The sequence below is a fragment of the Mus caroli genome, unplaced genomic scaffold, assembly GCF_978045245.1.
Source record: "Mus caroli unplaced genomic scaffold, Mus_caroli_1 scaffold_8, whole genome shotgun sequence".
In the NCBI taxonomy this organism is placed as follows: domain Eukaryota; kingdom Metazoa; phylum Chordata; class Mammalia; order Rodentia; family Muridae; genus Mus; species Mus caroli.
In genome coordinates this window covers 3,067,224-3,093,172 of record NW_028227263.1, presented here as the reverse complement: position 1 = coordinate 3,093,172, position 25,949 = coordinate 3,067,224, and the positions used below count along the sequence as shown (strand labels likewise).

General features: G+C 46.6%; 1 protein-coding gene across 1 annotated transcript in view; it reads right to left on the bottom strand.

The window, feature by feature from the left end:
• Positions 1–22,001, bottom strand: part of LOC147002819 (uncharacterized) — a 52,390-nt gene extending 30,389 nt beyond the window's left edge. The window contains exons 1-3 of the mRNA XM_085841109.1: positions 21,904–22,001; positions 20,947–21,566; positions 13,938–14,210 (exon numbers count right to left, since the gene is read on the bottom strand). Coding sequence (XP_085697235.1) covers positions 13,938–14,210; positions 20,947–21,566; positions 21,904–22,001 — 991 coding nt within the window. The remainder of the gene's footprint in view (positions 1–13,937; positions 14,211–20,946; positions 21,567–21,903) is intronic.
• Between the last annotated feature and the right edge of the window lie 3,948 nt (positions 22,002–25,949).

The following is a 25,949-nucleotide window of genomic DNA, read 5'->3' as shown; positions in this document are numbered from 1 at the left end:
CTTCTGTACTGGCTAGTTTTGTGTCAACTTGACACAGCTGGAATTATCACAGAGAAAGGAGATTCGATTTTGGAAATGCCTCCATGAGATCCAACTGTAAGGCATTTTCTCAATTAGTGATCAAGTGGGAAAGGCCCTTTGTGGGTGGGACCATCTCTAGGCTGGTAGTCTTGGGTTCTATAAGAAAGCAAGCTGAGCAAGCCAGGGGAAGCAAGTCAGTAAAGAACATCCTTCCATGGCCTCTGCATCAGCTCCTGTTTTCTTACCTGCTTGAGTTCCAGTCCTGACTTCCTTGGTGATGAACAACAGTATAGTAGTGTAAGCTGAATAAACCCTTTCCTCCCCAACAGCTTCTTGGTCATGATGTTTGTGCAGGAATAGAAACCCTGACTAAGACAAATTGGTACCAGCATAGTGGGATATTCCTGTGAAAACCTGACCATGTTTTGGGGAGGACTGTGGAACTTTAGGATTGAAGATCCATTCTGTCAGATGTTGTGTAGGAGCTTGGAAGATAATGTTGAGAACAGTGCAGAAGATGGAGGTCTGGCTTGTGAAATTTCAGAGGGAAAATTAAAGACTTTTCAGGGCCATTGTTATTTTGATTGGGAAGATTCTGTGGTTCTGGTTAGCTGGGGCTGAAGAATCAGCTGTGATTAACAAGATACTAGAACTACTAAAGCAAAAACTTTGCGTTACTGGGACTATTGATGCTGGTTAGCTGGAGCTAAGAAATTAGAGGTGATTAAGAAGAGACCAGCATCATTGAGGTGACATCTTCTGGGAAGTGTTTTCTGAAAGCGCAAAGAGGCTGTGTTCCAGAGATAGCCAAGGTTGTACCCCTGTTGCAGTGGGACTTGGTAATGTGTAAGGGTCACCCCGGTGGTACTTGTTTTGAAGGCATGAAGGGTTCATGCAGAGCAGCTGAGGCTTGGCACTGTGAGAGGCCATGGAAGGCCATTGGTGAAGGTGCAGCCTCAGTTGCAGTTGATGGCCCAGGACTGAAGGGGTCATGCAAAGGAGTTGAGGCTTGGCACCATGAAAAGAGCCTATGAGAGGCTATTGTTGAAGCCAAGTTACAGTGGAAGACAGCAGCATCTTGGAGATGCCAGTACCATGAGATGACTACCAAGAACAGCAGCAGCAATGGTGTACAGGTGGCTGAAGCCTGGAAGACAACCTGTGTGCTACAAAGGGCATGGCTGGAGAAGTGACCCAAGCCCTTGGAGGAGCCCAGAAGATCATGAGTTGGATCCCAGACATTGGATGGTTGGAGACTGATTTTTGCTTTTGATTGTGACTGTGCCCTGATATTTTCCCTCTTGAAGGAAGAAACTATTTTAGTGGATCCCACAGTTAAGAGACTTTTAATTGTAAAAAGACTTTGGATTTTAAAAGAGATGGATATTTTAAAGAGGTTGAAAATTTAAGAATATGTAAAGACTGTGGGATGTTTAAAGTTATTTAGATCTTGGGGATGAATAAGAATGTAAGGGTTGAGGCTTACTAGTGATATGTTTGTGTGTCAAGTTGACAAGGGGTCAATTGTACTGGCTAGTATTTTCAACTTGACACAGCTGGAGTTATCACAGAGAAAGGAGCTTCAGTTGAGGAAATGCCTCCATGAGTTCCAACTGTAAGGCATTTTCTCAACTAGTGATCAAAGGGGAAAGGCCCCTTGTGGGTGGGACCATCTCTGGGCTGGTAGTCTTGGGTTCTATAAGAAAGCAAGCTGAGCAAGCCAGTAAAGAACATCCCTCCATGGCTTCTGCATCAGCTCCTGCTTTCTTACCTGCTTGAGTTCCAGTCCTGACTTCCTTGGTGATGAACAACAGTATGGAAGTGTAAGCTGAATAAACCTTTTCCTCCCCAACAGCTTCTTGGTCATGATGTTTGTCCAGGAATAGAAACCCTGACTAAGATACCTTCCTTTGAGCTGTAAAGAGACATGGGCAAGCCTTGCTCCCATCCCATAACTAACACTTCCTGCTGTTTGTGTGCCTGCCTCCTGGGTTTCAGGCTCCACTTGCCCACCTCAGCACTCACTCCCATCAGTCTGTAACATTGGTGGCTTTCTCCTCTGACCTGACCCCTGTGACTCACAGGTCACCTGGTCATCTTCTTCACATGGGCTATGGCAGCCCTGGGTTTCCACAAGTGTGATTTGAGGAAACTGCCCCATCTTGTCTTGCCAATATGGCTTCATTTTTTTGAAAAATATAATTTGGTGTAAGTGTAGTGTTTTTAAACAAAGTTTAGCTGGGCATGGCCATGCATATTTTTAATCCCAACAGTTTGGAGTCAGACAGACAGATAACTTGGAGTTCTAAGCTAGCTGGGTTAATATAGATAGTTACTCATCAGTCAGAGTTATATTGTCACAGCACAGATATAAATTTAGAGGGAAGATTCTGAACTTCCAGGTTGTTGTTGTTCTTCTTCTTCCTCTTCCTCTTCCTCTTCCTCTCCTTCTCCTTCTCCTTCTCCTTCTCCTTCTCCTTCTCCTTCTCCTCCTCCTCCTCCTCCTCCTCCTCCTTCTCCTCCTCCTCCTCCTCCCCCTCCCCCTCCTCCTCCTCCTGCCCCTCCCCCTCCTCCTCCTCTTCCTCCTCCTCCTTCTTCTTCCAATAAGTTGTTGGACCCCGCTGACAGTTATGGGAAAGGAAATTATTTATGAAGCAAGAAGATACCACTTTGCAGAAGCCAAGGCAATGATGGCTGGTGTGGTAGTTTGACTATGCTGGGCTCATTGGGAGTTGTGCTGTGTGGACGTTTGGCATTGCCGATGAAAGTGTCTGATTGTGGTAGTGAACTTTGAAGGTCTGCTCAGTGTGGGAAAGTCAGTTTTCCCCTGGCTGTAGGAGGATCAAATTGTTGAACTCTCTGCTCCTTCTCCAGCACCATGTCTGCCTCAACACTGCCATGCTTCTTGCCACGATGCCACAATGATAGTGGACTGAGCCTCTGCAACTGTAAGCCAGTCACAATGAAATGTATTTTCTTTTAAGTGTTGTCAAGGTCAAGAACACTTATCTAAGACAGAAGTTGGGGCCAAGAACAGATATGGCTGTAACAGGAGGCCTCAACATGTTTTTGTTTGGAGGATTTGGGGGCCGTGGATTTGGAAAGCCATGGAATGCTTTAAGTGTGGCTTAATGGACCATCCTAGTTTGAGTATGAACCACATTGTTCCTGAGGGTGATTTGAACTGTGCCGACTGTTAGAGTCCACCAAAAGACCCTCACTCACAAAGAACACAGAGACCGGCATTGCTACAAACTGCATGAGGTTTTTTAATTGATCCAATGCATTGGGGACCCCCCCTTAGCATGCAGGCAAGAGTAGAGACCCTGAATGAACAAAGAACACACTTTTTTTTTTCTTTTTTCTTTCTTTTTTTTTTTTCCTTTTTTTTTTTTTTTTTGGTTTTTCGAGACAGGGTTTCTCTGTGTAGCCCTGGCTGTCCTGGAACTCACTTTGTAGACCAGGCTGGCCTCGAACTCAGAAATCCGCCTGCCTCTGCCTCCTGAGTGCTGGGATTAAAGGCGTGCACCACCACGCCTGGCTAAGAGCACACTTTTTATACCTTGTAAGGGGCAGATTTAGGCAACAGGGCTAGTTGTCTTATTCTGATTGTGAAAGTGACCCTTTCAGGCATTGGTTGGTTTGCATAGGGTGGCTACTTTGACTTAGTGCCTCACTCTGCCTGCCCTTATGGTTTTTCTTGGAATTTAGTGTGAGGCATGACGGGAGAATTTTTCTGAGAACAGTTATTTTTGTTATGGTTATTTTTCCCGAAAACAGCTAATCTTGTTTTGGTAGCTGTAGACTTGGTCTGGTCATATGGACCACTAAAACTATATAGTTTGGAAAGTCGCTTCAGCAGTCCGGCATTGTGGCACACCTTTAATCCCAGCACTTGGGAGGCAGAGACAGGCAGGTTTCTGAGTTCAAGGCCACCCTGGTCTACAAAGGGAGTTTCAGCACAGCCAGGGCTACACAGAGAGACCCTGTCTGAAAAACAAAACAAAACAAAACAAAACAAAACAAGTCCCTTCAGAGAAGGAAGCGGCTAGGTGGTCTTGAATTTATTTTGGATTCTACACAGACCTCACCCAAGATGTTCCAGTGAAGTACATAAATATATTGCCTAAAAACAGTATTTGTGATATTTTGGTGGAGACTATGGCTGTTTTTTGCCCCTGTTGAAAGAGTCTGCCTGAGACCAATTCGAAGAGATTAAGATTAATTGCATTGATCAAAAACAAACAAAACCCCTAGATTAGATTTTATCCTTTGGTTCAATCTTATAAGGAGTGTTTTGATCAAGCATAACAAGTTTAGAGAGGAAAGAACAAAATTTATATTTCAAGTAATAAAGTTCACCAGAAAGTACAATGAAGCTAAATCCTGTGTTGGAGGAGGTGAACAAATTAAGGGAATGATGATCGTGGGGAAAGATCCCACCCAGCTAATATTGTTTATTTGGCTATTGTTTTCATTTGGACTTTTAATCTGAAATGAGCTACCATACAGAAATGGAAGACAGATTCATTTAATCCAGGTCTTGAGGAATAGTGGCCATTAAAAGCTTAGGCCCAGGCATGGTACTACATGCCTTTAATTCCAGGAGATAGAGGCAAGCAGATCTCTAAATTCAAGGCCAGTTTAGGACAGAGCAAGTTCTAGGTAAAGAAAAGCTAAGTCCAGGCATGGTAGGATACACCTTTAATCCCGGCAATCAGGAGATACAGCCATGAAGATCTCTGAGCTCAAGGTTAATCTACAGAGTAAGTGCCAGGACAGTCAAGCTTAGGCAGTGAAGGAATTGGAAAACAGAAAGCTGGTGATCAATCATGTAATAGAACAAGGGGGCCATGATCCAGCTCCAACAAGCAGCAGAACTCGGCAGGTTTGGCCACGTGGCTCTGGCCTTAGAGTTAAGAATAGAAAGGACTAATGGGACTATTGATGCTGGTTAGCTAGAGTTAAGAAACTGGCAGTGATTAAGAAGAGACCAGCATGATTCACTGAGGTGAAATCTTCTGGGAAGTGTTTTCTGAAAGCAGAAAGAAACTGTTTCAGAGACAGCCAAGGTTGTACCCCCTGCTTCAGCTGGTCTTGGCAGTGTGTAAGAATCACCAAGGTAGTACTAGCTTTGAAGGCATGAAGTGGTCAATGATAGCAGCTGAAGGTTGTCACAGTGAGAGGCCATGGGAGGCCATTGGTGAAGGTGCAGCCTCAGTTGCAGTTAATGGCCCAGTACTGAAAGAGTTGTGCAAAGAAGTTGAGACGTGGCACCGTAAAGGGAGCCTATGGGAGGCTATAGCCTAGTTGCAGTGGAAGACTCCAGTGAATTGGAGATGCTAGTATCATGGGCTGATCACCAAGAACAGAACAGCAGCAGTGAAGTGGAATCAACCAGAGCCTAGAGTACTAGAGAGGGCAGAAATTGAAAAATGACACAAGCCCTTGGGAGGATTCCAGAAGATCATGTCTTGATCCTAGGCATTAGAGCAAGAGGCCATAAAGTTGAAGTTGCCTTGGATACCCCAAGATGTCAGAGCCATGAGATACCTACCAAGAAAAGCTGCTAACAGTGAGTAGAACCAGCCCAAGAGAATGAAGTTTGTTGCTGCTGAATGCCAGATCTGCCATTGACAGTCAACAAGAATGAAAAGAGTTGGAGATGTGAAGAGTGCTTTGACATTGGACTTGGAGATGTGGAGTTTGCTCAGCTGGTTTTCTGTCTTGCTTTGGTCCCATATTTCCTCACCATGACATTTTGGAATGGTAATGTATATCCTGCATGATGTTGGAGGTAAGTTGTGGATTGCTGTCTATATGCAGGTGAGGTGAGGTGAAATCTCAATTAGTCAGATAAGGCTAGAGCCTGTGATTGAGCAGTGAAAAAAAGAAGGTGGAGCTGAAAGTTTTAGAGAGGAACAGAGAAACAGAGAGATGGATGCAGAGGGATAGACAGAACATGGAGGAAGAAGTTGAACCAGACCACATGGTCCTAGGAGCCATAAGTAATTGGGGATTTCTTAGATAGATGATTCAATAATGTAGGGCACATGTGTTCATTCTAGCAGCTTGTATCTATATCATTTGAGTTTTAAGTTCTTTGTGTGGGCATTTTGTGGGTTGAAGATTTACTGTTATAAATCTGTCTAGGAAATTACAAGCCTCTGGAGTTTTAGTTTTAAGGGACTAGGGTTTAGAGCCAGCGGTAGACAGTCTCTGCAGTCTAGTCGCAGGAAATTGGGCAGACCACCGCTTTGGGAACCACAGGGGCAGGCGAGACCATCATTGCCAGCTTGTAGCCAGCATTAGCATGGATTTTTTTTTAAATAACTACACGCTACAGTTAGTGATCTGAGTTTTCATTTTGATTTCTTATGAGATCACCATTTAGAGATTGCATGAATATCAGAAGAAACTGTGAACTTTTGACTTTAAACATTGCAGAGTCTGTTGTAAACTATAGGATTTTTGAAGTTGGACTAAATGTATTTTGCATTATGCTATGACTAGGTTCAGCCCCTATAGACTCATGTGTTTGAACAAGCCTATGGGGGACTAGGGAGTAAAATGTGGTGGTTTATATATGCTTGAACATAAGGCGAGGGAAAGTTAGGAGCCTTGTTGGGGGAAGTATGTAACTGTGGGTGTGGACTTTGGAGCTCCATCCAGTGTGGCTACATTTAGGTCAAGAAGCAGAACTCTCAACTGCTTCTACAATACCATGTCTGCCTGGATACTGCCATGGTTCCTGTCATGATATTAATGAGCTGAATCTTAGAAACTGTAAGCCAGCCCCAATTAAATGCTGTCCCTTAGAAGAGCTGCTTTGGTCATGGTGTCTCCTCACAGCAATGACACCAAAACTGAGACAGGTAGGAAATGGGCGGGACCACATCTTCACCAGGACTGCTTAGCTATGTATACCTCTCAATCTCTTTAAATATAAACATCATGCCAGAACCCCAAAGCAGACTGGGTCTCTTTGTTTCTCTTTCCTTTGGCCACCATGACATAGTCTCTTTTCTCTGGTTTTTGTTATTACTTGTCTGTGTAACTGTGCTGTAAAGGAAGGGTCATTGATCCTTGATTGTTAGAGATGCCAAGTTCCAAGCTCAGGACTCTAAGGATTTCACTAACGACCTTGGTGGACAGTCAGGAGACCCTCAGAGCAAGGTGACCAGGGTAGGAGGGAGGTTGAGGACCCCATCCTGGGGCAGAATTACTTAACCTGAGAGACTATCTCATCTTCTCCCTTCAGCTAGCATCAGTTATTTTGACCTCTACAGGGTAAAACAGAGAAGTTGATGTGAGTTTTTTGAGAGCATCAGCCTTTCCTGGCCCTTGGTGTGCTTAGCTGTGAAGCTCATATGAGGAAGAAGGACCCTTCCTTGATAAGAGAGCCCTGGGGGCTCAGAGCAGCAAAGGTGACATGGAGTAGTTTACGACTTTACAAAGCTGGTCCTCAGCTGAGAATGGGTGGCACTCTGGATGAATGCAGACCACATCTTCTAATCCTCCTGCATTGGGGTATCACTCCCTCCCCTTCCTTTTAACTGAATAATCAAAAGAGAACTTTCTAACCCAGCAGCTGGTCTCATCTTTCTGCTGCTCTGACTTATCTGTTTGTCAACAAAAATCCGTGCATGTGTTCATCTCTTTATTTCATATCCTATTTAGTTTCAAGCTTTTGAGGTGCATTACCTTGCAGGGCAAGCTTGGTTGTTAGTAAATGTCTGCTATAAACTCCTAGTTTGGTTGCACATTAGTGGGAGTATTGGGTGGTAGAATGAGTATCTGGAGTCCTGTTTTGTTTTGTTTTTTTTTTTTTCTTTTCTACATCTGTATTTGAACATAGATGGGTGGGCTAAGGATGTGTTTGAATGAACTATCAGATTTCATTTCCTATAACAAGGGTGCAGGATAATTGAAGGTCGCCAAAGCAATGAATGTAAATTTATTAAGCCAAAGTGAAAAGAACTCCCAAGGGAGGGACCCAGTAAGCTTTTCTGAGCCTCATAATGCATACTGGATCAATGTACTTTGAGATGGGCCATTTTTGAGAGCATCACAGTTTGAACAAATCAGCAATGTACACTTACCATGGAGGCTTCCTCTGACCAGTTCAGGAGTTACCTGATCACACAGTGGTGGGTCCATTAGCCTAGATCTTGATCCACTATAATTTTTGGCCTTACCCTCTAGGAGGAGTTACCCTGTGCCTCAGGCGCTCTCTCTCTCTCTCTCTCTCTCTCTCTCTCTCTCTCTCTCTCTCTCTCTCTCTCTCTCTCTCTCTCTGCTTTCCACCCTTCCTTTCTTTTTAAAAAACATTTATTTATTTATTTATTTTTAAAGATTTATTTATTTATTATATGTAAGTACACTGTAGCTGTCTTCAGACACTCCAGAAGAGGGCGCCAGATCTCCTTGTGGATGGTTGTGAGCCACCATGTGGTTGCTGGGATTTGAACTCTGGACCTTCGGAAGTGCAGTCGGTTGCTCTTACCCACTGAGCCATCTCACCAGCCCTATTTATTTTTTATATGTATATGAGTACATTGTCACTGTCTTCAGACACATCAGAAGAGGGCACTGGATCCCATTACAGATGGTTGTGAGCTACCGTGTGGTTGCTGGGAATATAACTCAGAACCTCAGGAAGAGCAGCAGCCAGTGCTCTTAACCACTGAGCCATCTCTTCAGCCCTTGGGTAAAGTTTCTAAGGGATACTTTATTTATCTCTGTGTATATTCATGTACATTTATAGGCATGCACTTTTGTATGCACACAAGAGCACCTGTGTGCCAAGGATCCTGTATGGAGATCTGAGGACAGCCTCATTGTTCTGTCTTGCCTTCCCCGTCTCCCTCTTTTGAAAGAGGATGTCTTGAAGACTACTACATATGTTGGTGGGTATGTGAAAAGCTTCCAGGATCCTCCTGTCTTAGCCCTGGGATTTCAGATTGCACTACTGTGCCTGGATTTCCTGAGCTCTGCATATCTAGATCCAGGTCCTCATGCTGTGTAACCACTACTGTACCCCTTCATCAAACCATCTCCCTACTCCATCCAAAAGGCCATTGTTTTTATAGTAGTGTGTAATGCATGTATGTGAGGGGTGTGCTGGTTCCTTTCCTGTATACATCGCACAAAGTAGAGTCATCAAGAGGACGGAGCCCCAACTGAGAAAATGATTCCATAAGATCCTGCTTTAGGCAAGCTTGTAAGGCACTTTCTTACTTAGTGAGCAGTGCAGGGGGTACAACCAGTTCTGAGTGGAGACACTGCAGGGCTGGTGGTCTTGGGTTCTATAAGAAATCAGACTGAGAAAACCGTGCCATGAGTAGTAAGTCAGTAAGCAGGATTCCCCCATGGTCTCTGCATCAGTTCCACCCTTCAGGTTCCTGCCCTATCTGAGTTCCTGCCCTGACTTCCTTCAATGATGAGTAGTGATATGGAAGTATAAGCTAAATAAATCCTTTCTTCTTCATGCTGTTTTTGGCCATGGTGTTCCTTCACAGCAATAGTAACCCTAACTAAGACAGGAATGCAGGCATTCCCCAGCCTCTGTCTATGGCACTCAGGACAACTTTGTGGAGACGGCCTCAGGTAACTGTTTTAGATGCTTCAGGTTCTCTAAGATGCTTGCTGTAGAGAACTGGTTACCTGGTCTAAGTCCTGGGATGAGATTTGCATTCTCAGTCTCAGTCTCCATTTGGGATCTGCAGAGCCAAATTGTTCCACCCAGAGTAGAAATAACGAGCTGGCATTTTATTGAATTTTCTTGAAGATAAAGCTCTATATAACAACCACCTAGTAGTTTAAGCACTATAGAACAACCACTTAGGTTTTTATCCCAAATGTTATAGTGAACTAGTAAATTACTATATTTCGCAAGGCACTTTAAAGAAATGGATAAAAAAAATAGACAATATTGGCCTATGAATAAATATAGTTCAAAAACTGTCCCTATTCCCACATTCACACCTACCCACACATGTGCACACATGGTCACATGCACACTTCACACACACAATTTATGTTAGACATGATAAGACAGGAATTTTATTGTGAAATAAGTTAAGAAGCACACAAGGGAAGGAGCCAGAAATTCACTGCTGGGTTACTTTGGGGACTTTGTGGGGCAGGTTGCATTTTGTCCCAGTTTGTATTAACACATGTTAAGTTTGCAAGGACTAGTAGTTGGATGTTGTCTGGGGAGCACAGAGCCTGCACAAGCTTGACATTTGCACATTTCACAAACCACAGCAGAGCTCTCCCCAATACCACTGCTTCTGCCTTGCCCCAATGGCTCAGTATGTTTCTCCTGAGTTAACACAACCAGAATATTATGCTTCTGCAAGTATGGACTCTGTTGACTTGTGAGGATTCATTCCCAACCATGTTGGCCACTGCCATTTGGTGAAAGGCTTTGTCTTTCAGAGTTCTGGCTTAGGTTTTTTTTCGGGGGGGGGGGGGGGGAGTGGGCGCTTCATTGCTAGGGAAGGTGCAAATGTCTTGCACTTTGTGTATCTGTTGAGCTATTGGTTTTCTGTTGAGCCCAAGGTACACTAAATAGAAATTTCAGAGTCCAAAGCAAAACCTAAACACACTTTTGGAGACTGAGGCCCATGGCAAGTGTGGTGAGCCACAAGTCTCTTAAGGCCTCTGCAGCACAGGATGACCATGTTGACCAAAGGAGGTCATTTGGCTCCATTTCCATTCCATTTGAAGGAAAATATGTTGTGGGAAATATTTTTAAAAATGGCACCATCTCGCACTATACCTAGCCACTCTCTGCCTGCTGTCCCTCTGCCTCTAGGCTAGTCCTATGCAGTGGTCTTTGCAGCTCCAGTTTGTGTGCCTCAGCGCTCTTCATAGCTTATTAGCCATCCACTCCCTGTGCTAGTAGTCACAAATCCCCTTAACCCAGTAAATCAAAACTCTGAAGCTTATAGTTAATCAGTCAGATTTATATATCAATAAAGTCTCAATTCACAAGATGCCCACACAATAACTTCAAGGCCAATTGATAATGATACAAGGTGACCACCTAGATTAGACAAGTTATCTCAATTACCCTATCCTTTTCATAGCTACCTGTGGCTATTTAAAGCCTTGCAGAACCTGGATCTTCTTCCTCTTCCTCCATCTTCCTTCTCCTCTCTCCTCTCTCCCTTCTCCTCCCAACTTTTCAGCTCCACCTTCCCTTCCACTGCCCGATCACTGGCTCAAACATTTACTTTACAAGTGAAGGTGGGGAGAAAGTTCACCAGAAATCACCCATGTATGTGATTCACTCCTTGTCCACAACCCCTCCTGGGAAAATGGAATTAGCATGAAAATACAATCAATAACAGGGTTATCCACAACAGAAATTCAGTACCACCATGTGTGTTCCAGGAGAGCAGAAAATACATAGTGACTTCCACTGTCCTGCTGCACTGCGGTAACACCCTGGACTTTATATCTCCATACCTCCTATCATGGAATCAAGCCTGCAAGACCCAATGCATTGCCTGTTCACCGTGTATTTGTTCCTGTGACTATGTGGGCACTAGGAGCTTTGCAGTTTCTCTGTGTAGAGAAAAGTCCTCAGGCATATGGTAGCTTCCCAGACAAACATGTTCCTAACTAAGGAATCTCCTTAGTTTCCTTCCCTTCCCTGCACTGCCCCGCCCTCCCCTCTCCTGCCCTTCCACTTCCCTCTCCCCCCCCCACCCCTCCCTTAGACTTTTCTCCCCTGCCCACTCCTCCCCTTCCCTTTCTTTCCCTTTATTCTCTACATTAACAAACCAAACTGTATAGAAAGTCAAGCTCTTCTGGCTAACACCATATGAGCTTGGATGCTCCTAGCTTGTGCTTCCTGCTGGCCAAGACTGTCTTTGGCATTTTGGCACCACATCAAGATATAGATGCATCCACTCAAACTAGATAAGGAGAGAGGGGGGAGTGAAACACCTCAAGGAGGAAGAGAACCTTCAGCTGGAGCCACACTGTGGTTTCTGGAGGAAGAGCATGGAACTGCATCCCCCTGCTCTGAACTTGGGCAGGAATCTAGACAATCTAGGATTTTAAACAAAATTGCATTAGGCATAACTGGGCAGCTGGGATACTCCCTATGTCTACTACCGCATAATAACCCAGCAGGCCTAGAATGTGCCTTATAAACAGAAATACTTCACTATGTGGAGAGGAACTGAGCTCTGGGATCAAGTCTTCTGACTGTTTCAGTTCATGCTGAATGTTACTGCAATGCATTGAGCAGATTGGATGGAGCCCAGCAGATATTAGAACTGACCCCAGGATCCAGAACTGCAGAATCAGTTCTACAGGCCATCAGATGTCATCAGACATCTACAGGCCATGACTACAGTGCTCTGACTCTCCTTCAGCAAGAAAGAAACCTTTGGAAGGCAGTGTTCATCCAGGCCTGCTGGAGCACACCTGTAATCCCAGCACTGGAGAGGCTGAGACAGGGGAGAAAGCTGCAGTATCCATGCCAGGCAGAGCTACAGGGAGGGTTCATGGTTTTTCCTTTTAACGAACAAAGTCTGCCAAGATGGCTCAGTGGGTAAATGTGCTTGAAATGAACTGGAGTGTGAGCCCCCAAATCCAAGATGAAAGGAGAAACCATCTCATGAATCATGTATGTAATGTATATGTATAAATGTATGTGTGTATAAACGTCAATATCACTAAATAAGATTAAGTTTAATTAATTAAAGAAAAATAATCTTGCTATCATATTGAGGTGCCTAATTATAGGACAGTACCTTTGCTCTCCCCAACCCTATATCTGAGTCCCAGGCTCCCTTTCCCAAGTGCATCACGTGTTCCCAGTCCTCAGAGTGACAACAGTTTCACTGCCACCCCTACAAGGTCCTGAGGAGCAGGACCAGGTCTTTACATACTATGCTTTCTTTTGCTTAGGACACAGGATTCTCATGAAGGATGGTCTTCATGTCTGATGGGCCAGGGGTCTGTGAGGGTTTTAGAGGACATGCTGGGTGCCTAGGCCCTCTCTACTCTTGAAAGCCAGTTTTGTGTGACTAGCAGGCAGCTCCATCTACCTGCCACATGTGGAAGCAACATGAAATTGACCATGAAAAGGAATTGGTGAGGGGGACATGTGTAAGCCCTGAGATCTGCAGGTCACTCATAACCAAGAGAAGAAAATCAGAGCCTTGCAAAGGAAGTCATCTGAGGGCTGGGTCTGACACAGCTTGGAGCTGTCACAGCTTCAGGGCCTCTGTTGGCCTGGCAGTCCAGTGTCCCTCTGAACAAATCTAGTAAGCCTTGAATAGAGAGGAATCCCAAGAGAGGGAGGAGACAGGAAGAAGGAGATGTGAGGCAGGAGATCTTAGCTGCCCTAGCACCACCATCAGGCTGGTAGAGTCCCATACAGACCTGCAGAAAAATGCGGAAACCAGGGAGTGTGAGCAAGGGACAGGGAGGGATGAATGAATGAGGCATGCTTGCATTGGTCCATGGGATGTGTTTATTAGTTTGTGATTTTCAACTTAGGATAAAGCAGGGATTGCTATTCCTTGGCTGACAAGTCCAAGTAAGTCTGAATGCTCACCTTATTGTAGGAGGTGGGTGGGCTGTGGTGAGGGCACTAGAGGTAGCTTGACTGCAGAGGAGAATTTGTTAGCTCACAGTGGATGAGCAGATGGCCTCTTCATGGAACTAAAGTCCAATTTTGAGTTGAAGCTGTGGGAAGCAGGAGTGCTAAGGGAACATGCAGGATAATCAGGAACCTGGTGATCAACTGGAGGCCACAGCTGAGGAGGGTAGTTCAGAGGGGAGGGGTCAAGTTGAGAGTCTTAGATCTTGCACTGGCAACACATGGGGACATGGCAGACAGCTTCAGCAGCTGTCCTGACAGCAGGAAGACCCACAGCCTGATGAACAGCAGGGCTTGCAGCAGCTGGACTGACAGCAGCAGGGCTTACAGCAGCTGGACTGACAGCAGCAGGGCTTGCAGCAGCTGGACTGACAGCAAGAAGATCCACAGCCTGAAGAGCAACAGGGTTTGAAGCAGCTGGACTGGCAGCAGCAGGGCTTGCAGCAGCTAGACTGACAGCAGCAGGGCTTGCAGCAGCTGGACTGACAGCAGGAAGACCCACAGCCTGAAGTGCAGCAGGGTTTACAGCAGCTGGACTGGCAGCAGCAGGGTTTGCAGCCTCCACAGCTGGAGCAGGAACAGACAGGCACACAGCAACACACAGGTTTGCAACAGCTGGAGCCACAGCCCCCACAGCTAGAGCCACAGCTGCCACAGCCCCCACAGCTGGAGCCACAGCCTCCACAGCTGGAGCCACAGCCTCCACAGCTGGAGCAGGAACAGACAGGAACACAACAGCATACAGGCTTACAGCAGCACACAGGCTTGCAACAGCTGGAGCCACAGCCCCCACAGCTGGAGCCACAGCCTCCACAGCAAGAGCCACAGCCCCCACAGCTGGAGCCACAGCCTCCTGAACAGCCACAGCAGGTCATGGTTCTAGTGTTTGGTTGAGGGTGGAGTAAATCAGAGGAGCAGATGGAGAGGAAGGTGTGCTGGTGTGGAGCCTTCTGACCCTGGGGTCTTTATATCTCTGCCCAAGTCAGGTGTGAGGCTGACCATGCTCTCTTCCTGGATCCTGGATGTGTCATAGCTTAGGAATCTCTTGTGCATGGTGTTGTCTGGTCCTATATATTACTTGTTTCCCCATTCCTTTCTCACCCAGACTACCTCATCTTCCCACAAATGTTCCCATTAACTTGTAAACATTAACAAGTGTCCATCAGAAGATGCCCAGTCCCCTTCTTTTGAGCTGTAGAGACATGGGCAAGCCTTGCTCCCATCCCATCACTAGCACTTCCTGCTGTTTGTGTGCCTGCCTCCTGGGTTTCAGGCTCCATTTGCCCAACTCAGCACTCACTCTCATCAGTCTGTAACATTGGTGGCTTCCTCCTCTGACCTGAGACCTGTGACTCACAGGTCACTTGATCATCTTCTTCTCCTGGCTATGCTAGACCTTGGTATCCATGAGTGTGATTTGAGGGAACTACACCATCCTTTCTTCCCAACATGACTTTCCTTTCTTAGAAAATATCATCCTGTGTAAGTGTAGTGTTTTTCAACAAACTTTAGCTGAGTGTGGACATGTATGTCTTTCATCCCAGCAGCTGGGAGACAGAGGCAGACTGATCTCTGTGAGTTCTAAGCTAGCTGGGTCTTTATAGAGAGTTACAGGTCAGCCAGAGTTACACAGTCACAGCACAGATCTAAATCTAGAGGGCAGGGTCTTAATTCCCAGGTTCTTCTACCTTATTCCAGTGAGTTGTATGGACCAATGGGCAGGTAAAGGAAAGGAGGGGATTGATTCCTGGGGAAGATTCCACCTTAGGAGAGCCATGAGAATGATGGGGTGGTAATGGGCAGGACCATACTTTGACCAGGACTGCTTAGCTATGGACACCTCCTCTCCATTTAAATCTGAATATCAAGTCAGGACCCCAGGGAGTGGCCCTCTCTGTTCCCCTTTCAATGTGGCCACCCCTACTAAGTGTCTCTTCTCTGGGTCTTGTTATTACTAGTCTGTGTAACTGTGCTGTGGAGGAAGGGTGGTTGAGCCTTGATTGTTGGAGCACCAGGGCCCAACCTCCAGATCCTAAGTATTTCACTGAGGATGTTGGTGGACAGTCAGGATATGCTCACAGCATGGGGCCCAGGGTTGGAGAGAGCTATAGGGACCCACCCTGGGGCAGAATTACTTTGCCTGACAGAATTTCTCATCTTCCCCCTCAGCCAGCATCAGTTATTTCCACCTCTACAGGATAAAACCAAGAAGTTGATGGGAGTTTTTTTAGAACATCAGCTTTTCCTGGCCCTTGGTGAGCTTAGCTGACTGAGAAGCTTGTCTGAGGAAGAAGGGCCCTTCCTTTATAAGAGAGCCCTGGGGGCTCAGAGCAGCAAAGGTGACATGGAGTAATTTACAACTTTGTAAATCTGGTCCTCACCCTAGAATAGGTGGCACCCTGAATGAATGCAGAGCACATCTTACAATCCTCCTGCAGGGGACATCACTCCCTCCCCTTCCTTTTTAGCTGAGTAATCAGGAGGGTACACTCTTACCCAGCAGCTGGTCTCATCTTTCTGCTGCTCTGGTTTGTATTTTGTGAACAAATTCGTGCATGGGTTCATCTCTTCATTTTCTATCCTGTTTATTTTTGAGCTTACCAGGTACTGGATCTTGTTGAGCAAGCTTGGTTTTTAGTAAGTGTCTACTATAAACTCTGAGTTTGGTTTCATGTTAGTGAGAGACTTCAGTGTAGGATGACAGTCAGGGGTCCTGTTTTGTTTTGTTTGTTTCGTTTTGTTTTGTTTTCTCTATCTGTATGAGGACATAGATGGTCATTCTAAAGTTATGTTTGAATGAATGTTTAAAATTTATTTCCTATAACAAGAATTCAAGAGAGATGATGGTCGCCAAAGCAATGAATGTAAATTTATTAAGAAAAAGTGAGAAATAACTCACATGACTGGTAGCGGCCCACTAAGCTTTTCTGAGGCTTATGATGGACACTGGATCAATGTACTTTGAGATGGGCCATTTTTGAAAGCATCACAAGTTGAACCAATAAGCAATGTACACTTACCATGGAGGCTTCCTCTGACCAGTTCAGGAGTTACCTGATCACTCAGTGGAGGGTCCATTAGCCTAGGTCATGACCCACCAGCGCTCACAGATGTCTTGCTGTCTAGGAGAAGTTACAATGTGTCTCAGTCTCCAAAGGTGTGTTTGGTTTAGTTTAGCCCTCTGGAATTTGTATCCCCATTAAGTTTCTCTCTAGTTGGCTTTCCTTGGGCTCAACAGATAATCAAAGACCAAGGCATTCGCACTTTCCCCAGCAAGTGACCACCCCACCCCCCTCCCCCAAATTAGCCACAACTCTGAAAGACAAATCCTTTCACCAGGTGGGAGTGGCCAAAATGGTTGGGAATGAATCCTCTCAGGTCAACAGAGTCCATACCCACAGAATCACAAGGTTTCAGTTGTCATCACTCAGGAGAAACATACTGAGGCATTGGGAATGGCTATGCAGAAGCAGAGGTATTGGGGAGAGCTCTGCTGTGGTTTGTGAGCTGTGCAACTATCAAGCTTCTGCATGCTCTGTGCTCCCCAGGAAACATCCAATTATCAGACATTGCAGACTCAGCCTGTGCTAAGGGAAACCCAGGCTAAATGTGACCTGCCCTCAAAATCACCAAGTAACCCAGCAGAGAGCCTCTGGCTCCTCAGTGTTTCTTAACTTACATCACCATAAACTTCCTTTCTCATCATGTCTGGTGTGTGTGTGTGTGTGTGTGTGTGTGTATACACATGTGGGTATGTGGGAATATGGGAATTGGGGACAGTTTTTGAAGTATAATAATTTTCAGGACAGTATTGTCTCTTTTAATCCATTATATTGGAAGTGATTTGCAAAAAACAAGAATTTAATAGTTCATTTTAACATTCATTTTGGATTAGAAATGTATGGGTTCTTGTATTGGGCTTCATCTGCAAGAAAAGTAAATAAAATGCAAGCTCGTTATTTCAATATTTGCGGAATACTTTGGTTCTGCTGCTTCCAAACAGAGAGGGAGGCTCAGAAAGCAAATCTCATCCCAGGCCTTAGACCAGATAACCAGTTCTCTACAGCAAGCATCTCAGAGAAACTAAAGCATGGAGAACAGTTAACTGAGGGCACACTTTGAAAAAGGCCATGCTGACTAAATTATAAGGTAAAGGTTATATTTCACAAGTTTTTGAACTCTCATCAGAGATTTGTTGAGAGTTTTTTTTCCAAAAGAAATGCTTCCTACCCAGCATCCCACCCAGCACTGGGATTAGAAGCATGCCCCACCAGTCCTGGCTCTTTTGCTTTTTTGTTTGTTTGTTTGTTGTCTTTGAAAATAGCCTGTTCATTCCATATCATGGAGCATCTTAGAACTTGATACATAGACTTGGCAGGCCTGGCACCCCTGGCATTTCACTTAGGTTCTGTAGTGCAAAGTAGTCCTCTTGCTTACCAGGCAAACTTGTTCCCAAATGAGGAGTCTCCTTAGTTTTCCTTCCCTCCCCCTCAACCCTGCTCCCTTCCCCTCTCTCCCCCTTCCTTTACTTCCTTTCCCTTCCCTCTCCTCTGCTCCCCTCCCATGTCATCCTATTCCCTTCTCACACCTCCCCTCTCTCCTCTTCCCTCCACTTCTTTCCCTCCCATCACACCTCACCCTCCCCTCTCTCCCTCCTCTTCCCTTCCCTCTCCTCCACTCCTCCCCTCCCTCCACCTCTCCCCTCCCTCCTCTCCCATCCCTTCCTCTCCCCTCCTATACCAGCCTCTCATCTTCCCTTCCCTTCCCTCACTTAGCCTCCTCTCTCCTCCCCTCACCCTTCTTTCCCTTCTCTCCTCTCTCCTTAGCTCCACTTCCCTTCCATTTTCTTCTATCCCCTTAACTCTTCTCTCCCCAACTCCCCTCTCTTCCCATACTTTTCCTCACCTTCCCTTTCCCTCCCCTGTCCTCCCCTTCCTTCCCCTCTCAGCCCTCCCCTTCCTTCCTCTCTCCCTTCTACCCTTCTACCCTCCGGTTTCCTCTCTTCTCTTCTCTTCTCTTCTCTTCTCTTCTCTTCTCTTCTCTTCTCTTCTCTTCTCTTCTCTTCTCTTCTCTTCTCTTGCTTCCACTACCCTCCTCTCCCCTTCCCTCTCCTCCCTTCATCTCCACTCCCCTGGGCTTCCCTTCTCTCTATTCCCTACATTAACAAACCAAACTGCATGGAAAATGACTCTCTTCCTCCAGCTAACAACAGATGAGCTTGGATCCTTCTACCTTGTGCTTCCTGCTGGCCAAGGCTGCCTTTGGTATTTTGGCATCTGCATCCTGTTATAGCTGCTCTTCCTCAAACAAATTAGGAGAGAGAGACAGGAGTTCAAACAGCACACAGAGCAGGAGAACCTTCACTGGAGGAACCTCTCATTCCGCCACCGTGTGGCTGCTGGAGGAACAGCAAGGAGTGGCTTCTCAATGCTCAGTCCCTGCCAGGAATCTAGACATATTTACACACAATTGCATTAAGTGTCACTGGGCAACTGGGATAATCCCTATGTCTACTACTGGACAATAACCCAACAGTCCTAGAATGTGCCTTATAAACAGAAATACTTCACTATGTGGAGAGGAACTGAGCTCTGGGATCAAGTCTTCTGACAGTGTTTCAGTTCATGCTGAATGTTACTGCAATGCATTGAGCAGATTGGATGGAACCCAGCAGACATTAGAGCTGAGCCCAGGATCCAGAACTGCAGAATCAGTCCCTAGGTCAGACCTGTAAAGGCCATGACCACAGTGCCCGTGCTCTGCTTCAGCAAGAAAGAAACTTTGGGAGGCAGTGTTCATCCAGGCCTGCTGGAGCACACCTGTAATCCCAGCACTGGAGAGGTTGAGATAGGGGAGAAAGCTACAGTTTCCAGACCAGGCTGAGCTACAGGGAGGGTTCATGGTTTTTCCTTTTAAAGAAAAAAGTCTGCCAAGGTGGCTCAGTGGGTAAATGCGCTTGAAATGAACTGGAGTTTGAGCCCCCAAATCCAAGATGAAAGGAGAAACCATCTCATGAATCATGTATGTATGTATGTAATGTATATATATAAATGTATGTGTGTATAAAAGTCAATATCACTAAATAAGATTAACTTTAATTATTTAAAGAAAAATAACCTTGCTGTCATATTGAGGTGCCTAATTATAGGACAGTACCTTTGGTCTCCCCAACCTTATATCTGAGTTCCAGGCTCCCTTTCCCAAGTGCATCACGTGTTCCCAGTCCTCAGAGTGACAACAGTTTCACTGCCACCCCTACAAGGTCCTTAGGAGCAGGACCAGGTCTTTACATACTGTGCTTTCTTTTGATTAGGACACAGGATTCTCATGAAGAATGGTCTTCATATCTTATGGCCCAGGGCCTGTTGAGGGTTTTAGAGGACATGCAGGGTGCCTAGGCCCTCTCTACTCTTAACAAGCCAGTTTTGTGTCCCTAGCAGGCAGCTCCATCTACCTGCCACCTGCTGGAAGCTACGTGAAATTGACCATGAAAAGGAATTGGTGAGGGGGACATGTATAAGCTGTGAGATCTGCAGGTCACTCACAACCAAGAGAAGTAAATCAGAGCCTTGAAAAGGAAGTCATCTGAGGACTGGGTCTGACACAGCTTGGAGCTGTCACAGCTACAGGGCCTCTGTTGGCCTGGCAGTCCAGTGTCCCTCTGAACAAATCTAGTAAGCCTTGAATAGAGAGGAATCCCAAGAGAGGGAGAAGACAGGAAGAAGGAAATGTGAGGCAGGTGATATTAACAGCCCCAGCACCACCATCAGGCTGGTGGAGTCCCACACAGACCTGCAGGAAAATGAGGAAACCATGGAGTGAGAGTGAGCAACAGGATAAATGAATGAGGCATGCTTGCATTGGTCCATGGGATTTGTTTATTAGTTTGTGATTTTCAACTTAGGATAAAGCAGGGATTGCTATTCCTTGGCTGACAAGTCCAAGTAAGTCTGAATGCTCACCTTATTGCAGGAGGTGGGTGGGCTTGGTGAGGGCACTAAAGGTAGCTTGACTGCAGAGGAGAATTTGTTAGCTCACAGTAGATGAGCAGATGGCCTCTTCATGGCACTAAAATCCAATTCTGAGTTGAAGCTGTGGGAAGTAGGAGTGCTAAGGGAACATGCAGGATAATCAGGAACCTGGTGATAAACTGGAGGCCACAGCTGAGGAAGGCAGTTCAGAGGGGCAGGGTCAAGTTGAGAATTTTAGATTTTGCCTAGGCAACACATGCAGACATTGCAGCCAGCTTCAGCAGTTGTCCTGACAGCAGGAAGACCCACAGCCTGATGAACAGCAGGGTTTGCAGCAGCTGGACTGACAGCAGCAGGGCTTGCAGCAGCTAGACTGACAGCAGCAGGGCTTGCAGCAGCTGGACTGACAGCAGGAAGACCCACAGCCTGAAGAGCAACAGGGCTTGCAGCAGCTGGACTGACAGCAGCAGGGCTTGCAGCAGCTAGACTGACAGCAGCAGGGCTTGCAGCAGCTAGACTGACAGCAGGAAGACCCACAGCCTGAAGAGCAACAGGGCTTGCAGCAGCTGGACTGACAGCAGCAGGGCTTGCAGCAGCTAGACTGACAGCAGCAGGGCTTGCAGCAGCTAGACTGACAGCAGGAAGACCCAGAGCCTGAAGAGCAACAGGGCTTGCAGCAGCTAGACTGACAGCAGCAGGGCTTGCAGCAGCTGGACTGACAGCAGCAGGGCTTACAGCAGCTGGACTGACAGCAGCAGGGCTTACAGCAGCTGGACTGACAGCAGGAAGACCCACAGCCTGAAGAGCAACAGGGCTTGCAGCAGCTGGACTGGCAGCAGCAGGGCTTGCAGCAGCTGGACTGACAGCAGGAAGACCCACAGCCTGAAGTGCAGCAGGGTTTGCAGCAGCTGGACTGGCAGCAGCAGGGTTTGCAGCCTCCACAGCTGGAGCAGGAACAGACAGGAACACAGCAGCACACAGGCTTGCAGCAGCTGGAGCCACAGCCCCCACAGCTGGAGCCACAGCCCCCACAGCTGCCACAGTCACCACAGCTGGAGCCACAGCCTCCACAGCTGGAGCAGGAACAGACAGGAACACAAAAGCACACAGGCTTGCAACAGCTGGAGCCACAGCCTCCACAGCCAGAGCCACAGCCCCCACTGCTGGAGCCACAGCCTCCTGAACAACCACAGCAGGTCATGGTTTCTGTGTTTGATTGAGGGTGGAGTAGGTCAGAGGAGCAGGTGGAGAGGAAGGTGTGCAGGTGTGGAGCCTTCTGACCCTGGGGTCTTTATATCTCTGCCCAAGTCAGGTGTGAGGCTGATTATGCTCTCTTCCTGGATCCTGGATGTGTCATAGCTTAGGATTCTCTTGTGCATGGTGTTGTCTTGTCCTATATATTACTTGTTTCCCTATTCCTTTCTCACCCAGACTACCTCATCTTCCCACAAATGTTCCCATTAACTTGTAAACATTAACAAGTGTCCATTGGAAGATGCCCAGTCCCCTTCTTTTGAGCTGTAGAGAGACATGGGCAAGCCTTGCTCCCATCCCATCACTAGCACTTCCTGCTGTTTGTGTGCCTGCCTCCTGGGTTTCAGGCTCCATTTGCCCAACTCAGCACTCACTCTCATCAGTCTGTAACATTGGTGGCTTCCTCCTCTGACCTGAAACCTGTGACTCACAGGTCACTTGGTCATCTTCTTCTCCTGAGCTATGCTAGACCTTGGTATCCACAAGTGTGATTTGAGGGAACTACCCCATCCTTTCTTCCCAACATGACTTTCCTTTCTTAGAAAATATCATCCTGTGTAAGTGTAGTGTTTTTCAACAAACTTTAGTTGAGCGTGGACATGAATGTCTTTCATCCCAGCAGCTATGAGCCAGAGGCAGACAGATCTCTCTGAGTTCTAAGCTAGCTGGGTCTTTATAGAGAGTTACAGGTCAGCCAGAGTTACACAGTCACATCACAGATCTAAATCTAGAGGGCAGGGTCTGAATTCCCAGGTTCTTCTACCTTATTCCAGTGAGTTGTATGGACCCATGGGCAGGTAAAGGAAAGGAGGGGATTCATTCCCAGGGAAGATTCCACCTTAGGAGAGCCTTTGACCAGGACTGCTTAGCTATGGACACCTCCTCTCCATTTAAATCTGAATATCAAGTCAGGACCCCAGGGAGTGGCCCTCTCTGTTCCCCTTTCAATGTGGCCACCCCTACTAAGTGTCTCTTCTCTGGGTTTTGTTATTACTAGTCTGTGTAACTTTGCTGTGGAGGAAGAGTCATTTAGCTTTGATTGTTAGAGCGCCAGGGCCCAACCTTGGTGGACAGTCAAGATATGCTCACAGCAAGATGACCAGGGTTGCAGGGAGGTATAGGGACCCACCCTGCAGCAGAATGACTTTGCCTGGCAGAATTTCTCATCTTTCCCCTCAGCCAGCATCATCTATTTAGACCTCTATAGGGTAAAGCAGAGAAGTTGATGTGAGTTTTTTGAGAGCATCAGCTTTTCCTGGCCCTTGGTGAGCTTAGCTGAGAAGCCTGTCTGAGGAACAAGGACCCTTCCTTCATAAGAGAGCCCTGGGGGCTCAGAGCAGCAAAGGTGACATGGAGTAGTTTACAACTTTGCAAAGCTGGTCCTCAGCTGAGAATGGGTGGCACTCTGTATGAATGCAGAGCTCATTTTATAACCTTCCTGCCCAGGACATCACTCCTGCCCTTCCTTTTTGGCTGAGTAATCAAGAGGGCACACTCTGACCCCGCAGCTGGTCTCATCTTTCTGCTGCTCTGCTTTGTGTTTTGGTGAACACATTTGTATGTGGGTTCATCTCTTTATTTCCTACCCTGCTTATTTTTGACCTTATTATGTACTCAAATCTTACAGGGCAAGCTTGATTTTTAGTGTGTACTATAAAACTTCTAGTTTGGTTACATGTTAGTGAGAGACTTGTGTGTAGGATGACTAGCAGGGGTCCTGTTTTGTTTTGTTTTGTTTTGTATCTGTATGAGGACATAGATGTCATACCATAAGAAAGTAGGTCTTTCAAAGTTTTCCACCCTAACAAGCCAAATGTCCTTGTGCTAAGGAGCTGGTCTTCACTCCCTCCTCCCTATTTCCTTCCTGGCACCTGAGGCTGTAAAAATCTGAATTATAATCCCCTCTTCCTTATCTCTTCCTGACTCCCAAGACTTCAAAGGACATGAGTTACAAGCTGAGCCCAGCCTGACACCCAAGGCTGTTAAGGAGGAATCTACATTCCGGAGATAAGACTAGGAGTGCCTCCAGCCTGCAGTTTGAATTCGGCCTTCACATCCCCAGACGCCCACTTCTTTGTTCTTAGTTGATCCCCCCTCAACCCCTCCCTATTCCTCTCGCTGTATGCTTAAAACCTGGCGTTTCAGCCTAATAAACAGAGACCTTGATAGGAACCCTTCTGTTTCTCTGCTTCTCCTTCCTTTCCTCTCATTTCTCTTCAGGTTTGTGGTCCCCCTCGCACCCATGAATAACTGGGTCCTGCTGGGCGGGACAAGTGGTGCCTGAGGTTCGATCGGTTTGCCTTAGGTGGAGATTAAGGAGTTTGACTCCCCCAGAGAAGTTCGTCGTGACCCCAAGAAAAAAGAAGTGAAGGACCGCTTCAGCCGCTCACGGGAGAGAGACATCCTTGGTAAGTGATTCATCTCCATTGAGAAATGGGAACTACGCTTTCTAAAGAGGCAGCCTTTATAAAAGGCTTAAAGATGGCTCTCAGGGAAAGAGGAGTTAGAGTTAAAAAGAAAGATTTGATAAACTTTTTTATTTTCATAGACCAGGCAGGTCCATGGTTTATTATAGATGGAGCAGAGATACATTGTAAGAAATGGAGAAGAGTAGGTAGAGAATTAAGTGAAATTTTGGCAAAGCAGGACCCCGATGCTATTCCTGCAAATATATTTACTTATTGGAGTCTAATCCGTGATTTAGTAGAAAGTGCAGTTGATGATCCAGAGAGACAGCAGCTTTTATCAGTGGCAGAATATTGCCTCTGTCCCCTGTCTCGGGAAGCTTCAGAGAGCTCCCTCCCTACTAAAAAGCCTCCAATAGCTGCAGACAGGCCCGAAGTCCTGCAGACTGCTCTCTACCCCCATATCCCGGTAAGCGCATTGCCTGCTGACCCGCCACTCATCAATCTAGTCTTTAAAAAATCTTTGGCTGAAGGCCCTTTAATTTCTGGGGACACAGACACTTTAGAGGAAGAGGTAGTCCGTCCCCGTAAGCCCGAGCGACTGCCGGGCGCTTCAGCTCCTCCCGGCAATGCCTCGCCCTACCTGCCACCAATCTGCGCTCCCGAGCCGAGGCCCCAGGCGCTGCCGGTCCCTACTCTCATTGATGCTAAAGACAAGCTCGCATCTCAGGTAGCAGGATTACAAGAAGTTTTAGAGCTCCAGCAACAGTACGCCCGCCTTTCCACAGAGCTCGCTTCACTCCAAAATTCTTTAAAAGAGACTATCCTTGCTCCTCCCCCAGCCGCAGCCTCGGGTGGCGTAAAAAAGAAAGCCATAAAAACTAAAACATTGGCTTCCCCTAGCTCCCCGAGAGCTGCTAGCTACGACCCGCCCACTTCTACGGCGGAGAAGCAGCCCCAAGTCACCCGGGCCGAGTCTGCTTCTGCAGAAATTGGGCCTTTAGAAACGCCCCAGGCCGACCTCTCCTCGGACACTAACAGTGAGGGCGGAGAAGATTATGAGAGTGAAAACGAAGTAGAATGTGAGCCAGAGGAACAAATTTCTGCTCCTGTCCAACAAACAGAATTCCGCAGACTACGTTTTAAGCTCTTAAAAGAGCTTAACTCTGCGGTTAGAACTTATGGCCCGTCTGCCCCCTACACGCTTTCGCTCCTAGAAGCTCTTCCGGGAGGCGAACATATGCTCCCTAGTGAGTGGATCAAAGTAATCCAAACTGTGTTAACCCGCGGGCAATTTCTCTCATGGAAAGCCGATTTCCTCGATCGGTGCCAGACAATTGCAGTGGGTAATCAGAAAAATCCTCGGGCGCCATCTGCTGGCTGGACCTTTGAAAAGCTTTCCGGTCAAGGTAAATACGGGGCAGAAGCCAGGCAAAAACACTTCTCTGTGGGTCTTTTGGCTCAGACTGCTAACGCAGCCCTGGGAGCTTGGCGCGCTATTCCTATGAAAGGTTCAGTTATTACGCCTCTAACCAAAGTCATTCAAGGGGCCCAGGAAGACTATAGTGATTTTGTGAGTCGTTTGCTTGAGACTGCAGAGAGGACTCTGGGTCAGGAAGATGCAGACAATAAACTTGTTAAACAATTGGCTTATGAAAATGCTAATTC